Consider the following 6,603-nt stretch of genomic DNA (forward strand, 5'->3'; position numbering starts at 1 on the left):
AACTACTTCAAAAAAATATTTTTGTACTGGCAGGAACTACAGAGAAGACATATGTGCTTTTTGAGATGGAGAGAGTTACAGAAATACTAAGTTAAACTTAGTCATGAGCCAAGTGCCAAAATGTTTGAGAAGCAACATCTGTGTAGCCCATGTCATGGGAAAGCAAGTTGCATTCCATTTGCCTTTATATGGCATGCCAATAAATAGCATTTATTTACCAAAGGATTAGATCTTAGACCTCTGACAGACAACTGAACATCATCTGCCTGATCTGTGATGTTTTCCAGGGATGGTCACGACAGTGTTATAGCTTGTTGCAGGATTGGTACAGCCAAACTTAAACAGATATTATTCTGAGGCCATGCTTTTCTCAGGGCGGGGAATAGAGCTAACACAGTTAATGCTGCTAACACAGCAGTATTGTTATGGGAGGGAAGGTAGATGAAAGGGCAGAATGTTGTTTTATCAAGTGTTTTGTATGACTAGTTGTGTAGAACTAATGTCACTCTTGTATTTTTTTGTTTGTTTACTTTAGTTGATTCCTGGTACTTTTTCCCCAAGTGATCATCAAGGTCTTCTGAAGGTGCATCATCAAATCTTAAAAATCATCCCTTTCTTTGAAGATGGACAAAAGCACTGATTGTTGGATTCCTGTTGAAACAACTTCTCAACTTGTGTAAACCTTCTCTAATGTAAATAAACTCTGCCATTATAAAATGAATGTTTCCTTTCTATGTCTGTGTAGGGTGGAGCAGAGGGAAGAGGAGGGGTTGCTTGCTTGTTTGTTTCTGAATCTCACAACTGCAGAACTGCTCTTATCCACTCATGAGGTGTACCAAACGAGATGAGAGATAAGTTGTCCTCAACCCTGTTCTCCAGATTTTGGAATAATTGAACCATTGGGTGTTAATTTCTGTCTCAGGGCTTTTCTGGCCACCCTGACTATAATCCGTTTGAAGTTGACAGTAATCTTTATGTAAGAGGCTTAGGAGTTTACCATGTTCTTTGATAGGTGACTGTTTCCTGAGTTGCATTTACTTTTGTGCCCAGTTGTCTCTGCAGGCTTCATAGAGTTAGGAGCAGAGCATGCTTGCTTTCAAAAAAAAAATAAAACGTTCCTCCAAAGATTAATTCAACTAGGAAGGACTAATGCCATAACAATTGAAGTAAGGATGCACGTGTGCTCTCTGTTCTACATCCTGTTTTGGTAACTCGTGTGTTTCATCACACAGGAAGGATTTTCCTTATGGAAAGCTTCCATTTTTAGCACTGTGTATGCTTTTGATAATTATTTGTTCAGTGAAACAAGATTAATAAAATGTACAGAACTGAGCTTTGTACTTTCATGGTACAAATATCTGCCATTTTTTCCTACTGCAGGATTATGTCTGGCCTATCTGTACCACAGTGTTCATTAAAGACTAAAAAGGCAGCTATTAAGCAGAAAGAGAGGAAATGATAATATAGACAGACAGCTTTATCCAGCTTGTTACTGAGACCAAAGGTGAGCATTGTCTGCTTTGTCCAGTGACGGAAACAGAAGGTTAGTGCTGCTGACATAGGGTGGAAATGGAAGACAAAGAACTGCAAAAGTTAGTCTGTGGCTTGCCAGACAGTATAAACTTTTCCTTACAAAGAGTAAGTTTTTAGTAATAAAGGTTTCATCTTTGGGAATGTCTCTGATTTTAGGATAAAATGTCTCTTCTTTAGACTCCTCTTGAGTATTGTTTAGTGTACAAGCACCAGTTACTTTGAAGATCTCTGTCTGGGCCTCAGCACTTTAGAGGAGATCAAGTTCTCCCATCTATGTAGAGTTTTGCATTGTTTTATATTCAGGGTTCAAGTGTGATAGGAGAAATGCAATATAAACCTCAGATATTAGGGGCTACTTTTATTTTTTGTAGTCAAGAGACGTTGCATCCAGCATCCACTTACAGAACTGATTTCCCATGCTTTATTTTATGCTTAAGAATTCTGAGTACATGCAGCATTATACCCCCAGGCTTTCTTAAACAGAGTAAATGTTTCTTGAGTGCCCTGTGTTCGCATGCAGCCTCTCAGGATGAGATTCCTGTGGTTGGAGGTGAGCTCTTGTAGCTCACAGAACAGCTGCTGTATTTTCCCATATGGTAGTACACCTAGGAGGCTTGCTGTTTTGTGAAGTGCTTAAGGACAGCTGAACAATGAAGGGCACTGTGTAAATCAAATTATTTTCCCTCTACATAATCACTGCTGTCCTTTTTCTTACCTTTTATTTTAGACAAAGAGTGAAAAAGTTGTACCCATGTGGAAACCAAATATTGATTACAAATGCACCTGTGTTAAGCTGTCAAGATAGGCCATAAGTTACTTCATTTTTACTTCATGTAAATTTTAGCAGTATTCTTTAATTTCTATGTATATTTATGGAATGTGGTTATGAATCTCAGAAGCAAAAATAAATTTCTAAGTCAGATAAGACCTTGTGCAGGGAAATAACAAATAGTACTTGAGAAAACTGGAGTGGTCAGAGATACCTAATACCACCATAGATTTGAAAATGTTTAAGTATTTCTTTCATATTGAATATATAAACAGATGACTATCATGGTGAAAGTAGTTTGAAGGAAAGGAAAGTGTTCATGTTCGTTTTTTGAAAGTTTTTCCTAGGTGGGATATAAAGATATGCTGTTACATGTAGCCTTGCTGAGAGATGCCACTGAAAATTTTCAGGAATTAAGCATAATGAACGAGCTGTAGATAGATGGGACAGAGAAACTAGACTATATTTGTCAGATCCTAGGAAAAAAAGTGTGAAATTAGCATTTTTTTGTTTTATTTTCACCTTTTTCATAGACTAGGCCTTCTTTTTGTATTTATTTGCATGTATTGTTCTATTTAAAATTGGTTTCATTTTAGCAGAAAGGTAAGTGTAGCAGTGTCCACTTTTCAATAGTTTTATGGAAGGAACTTTTGTATATCTGATACTAATATCCTCTGGAAATGAGGACACAAAGAGAAACATCCCTTTTTTCTCCAGGAAATAAATCCATCTTAACTGTATTCTTTACTGTGTTGAATATATAATACTCACATGTACGTAGTTCTTTCAGTATACATTTTTGTCCTGATTTCCTCTTTGCAGAGAAAGGAGAGGTTATTTTTTTTTTCTCCCCTTGCTGTTGTAACAGTGAGGGTTCTTTTTACTCATGTAAATCATTAACTGCTGCTCAAAATAGTAAATTTCACTGGCATGAAGTTCACACATTAATCTCCCCAGTTGAAAGTGGGGTTTGAGTTTTACTTACGTGGAAATAATGTTCATTATTCTTTAAAGTGTGAAAATAAAAGGACTGTGAAAATAGGATGGTATTGTCCCTGTCAGGATGTTATTTTCATGCTGTTAGTAATAATGGATATACTCTGAAAACCTCTGGAAGAATAGGAAGTCATTCTGAGGTATGTTTGGGAGAACTGTTCATAGATGTTATATCTTGCCATAACTTTTATTTATTTAATACTTGTGAGCTACAGCATAAAGCAGTATTAAACTGATTGAAGTATTTCATGCTTCCCTTTGCTTTTACTGGGCTGAATCTTTTTAATGGCTTGTAGTTCAGTTTTTCTGGTGAAAAGGCAGACCCAGTGTTACATCATTAGGGTGCAAAGAGTTTGTTTTTTCTGCCCTTGCTGTAAAGTGTAAGGTGGTTTCCTATCAGGTTTGACAACCTGGTTTCCACTTCCTATGGACTGGAGTTCTGGGATTTAGAGAACAAATAGGAAAAAAAGTTCAGCTTTTTGAAGAGAACAGGAAGAATCTAAGGGGTTCAGGCAAATAAAACAAATTAGAATTCTAAATAGGAGTGACTGAAATGCTTTAAAACATGCCTAAAAAATATAAGGGCAATACATAACAGTGCTGATTTCATGTAACTGGGGAGGTCAATAGGATGCACTTGCCAGGAAAGAAGGTTTACCTACCGCATAAAAGTTGTAATTGCATCCTCTAAATGCACAGAAACAGTGCTTTCATCTTTAGCCACCTGAGTGGTGGATGATAATGGAAAGCAGCAACTGTATATACTCTTGATTTCCTGGGAGTCTCTTGAGTTATGCAGATATGACCTGGGTGCTCAGCAGTGTTGACTGGCTGATACACCCACACAGAGTCTGATTTCTCACAGCTCACTGTTACTGCTGTGTTCTCTTCCTGAAGCTACAGATGAGGTCTAGAGAGTAAACCAAAAAAAGCCATGCTCACTGCAGCAGATTATCACTTTGCGATTATTTGTCAGCTTTGGCTAATTAATTCCTCACTACTTCTTGTAGCAGAAGTTTTAAATTGCTCTGGGCAGAATTCAAGTAGTGCTGCATGTTTTTTTAAAATTTTCATTCTGGATCTGCTAAGTTACAACTGCGTCAGTCTTGTTAAGTCAGTATGTAAGATTTTTGTTGGTGATTTGCTCTACTTGCAAGGGTCAAAAAAGAGTTTCTTTTCATAAGGGGAAATGCAGGAGCCAGAAATAATTTCACTATTCTATGCATGAACAATATTTCTTATGTGCCAGAGTACTTTAGCTTTTTCCCTAAGAACATCCTCATAAAGTTTGTAGATTCTTTACAGATGTTGCCAAATTTATCACTAACGTTTTTGTTCGTTATCTTTGGAAAAAAAATACTTGCATTACTCAGGTGTTGCAGCACATATGCAAATTTGTGTGTTCAGTTGCACACCTACTTGTTTGCTTCTGTGTATGTACTAATACTTGCCTGGAAACTAAGGGGGTTTTTTTCAGACCTGAAAATCTCGTTTTCTGTGTAGTGTCCAGTTCTAAAAAATCACTGGATAGTCTTGTAGGCTTCTCTTTTGGATGAAGAGAGTAAGTGTAGTCACTGAAATTGTTGCACTTCATAGCTGTTATTAGTCTTGTGCTCAGTTATTGGTGTGTGTATGAGGCTAGGGATATTAGAATGTTATGCAACTGGTTGGCCTACTATGTAATCTGCCTGCTGCTGTTGTACCATTGGGGATTCTCTTAAGCATTTTGTATTTCACATTTTTAATTTGCTGAAGAGTAGACATCTACCCATAGATAAAAGCTTTATGTTGGACTACAAAGAATTAAATTCTGCTTCTCCATAGTGGGCTTGGGCATACCTCGTGGGCTTGGGTAGCCAAGTCACCTTCATTCTACCTGTAAAATGGGTAGAAAAGTTTCTTTTATGAGTGGTGTGATTTTTAATAGAGACTTGCCCCAACATTGAGTGGGGAACTCCTTCCAGTGTCTTGGAAAACATAGGATTCATTCAGCTTTGTGTACAGTGAGGAGTGGGCTATACTGACAGGCTTTCTGCAGGATTTGGCTGAAGATGCAGGCTTTGCTAGTCAGACTGATCTGCCCAAAGGGGGTTGTCTGATGGCAGTATTTTAAGAGTGAAAAGGACATCAGTGGTGATGAAAGTTCAAGGTGTAAATTAGCATCTTGTCCTTGTGAGTTCTTAAGGAGACTAGACTCAATTTTTAAGCAGGCCTTTAAGTCCCCTCATGGGTCTATTCATGCGGTTTTTTTGGAGTGCAGAAATGCCAAATTCGAAGTGTGACTCCTGACCACCTGGGAGTTTTGAGCATTTTAAATTTGAATCATAGGAGACCTGGGAACAAAGCTGGTTTAAGAGTCAAAGTAAAAATATCCTGCTACTTAAAAATTTACAGTGTAGTAAAATATCACATCTGAGTGGAAACTTACTTCCCTTGGAGAGCTGGGATGAGAGGGAAGGTACAGTCAGGTGAGGACAAAATTTCCGTGACAGCTGTTCACTGAAATTCACTTTTTGCCTCATGCTGCCTTGCTTTAACTAGATTCCTTGTATGTTATGATTTGGGAATCAAGAGCTTTCTGACTGACAAACCACACAAACCTCTCCCTCACTTTTTTGTGTCTGTAAATAGGGATAGTATCTGTTTATGTTACAGTAATGTTGTAGACATTAGTGGCTTAAAAACCTTAAAGATCAAAGAAGTCTGATTACTAACAGATGTCTCTCTGGCCTTGTAGGTTGGCAGCACAAAGCTTTTCAGTGTTCAGGAGTTTTGGGATCCTGTCAAAGAAAGTTTCTAATGCTGTGTGTATGTAGAAGGGAAATCCTGCAAGAGAAAATAGTCAGGATAAGCACTATTGTGAAATGCATATGAAAAGAAAGTTTTAGCTAGTCATGCAACTGGGAGAACAAGAGGAGAGACCAAGGGGACTCAGATGTGGGAAAGGAAATGGCATCTCCTGTCCCAGTACAAGAAGAGATTGGAGATGTGTTTTTGTGGACATAAGTGTCACTGCAACCTCTTTGTCCCTTATTTGCAAGCCCTTTAAAGGTGCTCTTCCCTGGTTACTGATCTGCTTTGTGAAGTCTGTTCTTGGATTCACTTAGCACATTATCTTGAGCTGGAATGGTTCAAGATACCTCCCAGCTGAAATGCAAATTAGTCTTAGATGTTTCTCTTCAATTCACACTTCTTGGAAGAAGTGACACAATTCTTGAAAATATCATAATGATATTTCTGTGACGTACAGGCTCTTTGTTGCATACTTAGTGTAGCTAATCTGAATCATACCAGTATCCTTATGG

General features: G+C 37.9%; 1 protein-coding gene across 1 annotated transcript in view; it reads left to right on the forward strand.

Moving 5' to 3' along the window:
- The window catches only part of PPA2 (inorganic pyrophosphatase 2), a 34,746-nt gene extending 34,025 nt beyond the window's left edge, over positions 1–721 (forward strand). The window contains exon 12 of the mRNA XM_039703782.1: positions 536–721. Coding sequence (XP_039559716.1) covers positions 536–564 — 29 coding nt within the window. The 3' untranslated portion in view covers positions 565–721. The remainder of the gene's footprint in view (positions 1–535) is intronic.
- Positions 722–6,603: the final 5,882 nt, after the last annotated feature.

The sequence above is a fragment of the Passer montanus genome, unplaced genomic scaffold (genome assembly GCF_014805655.1).
Source record: "Passer montanus isolate IOZ18808 unplaced genomic scaffold, ASM1480565v1 scaffold169, whole genome shotgun sequence".
Taxonomy (NCBI): Eukaryota; Metazoa; Chordata; class Aves; order Passeriformes; family Passeridae; genus Passer; species Passer montanus.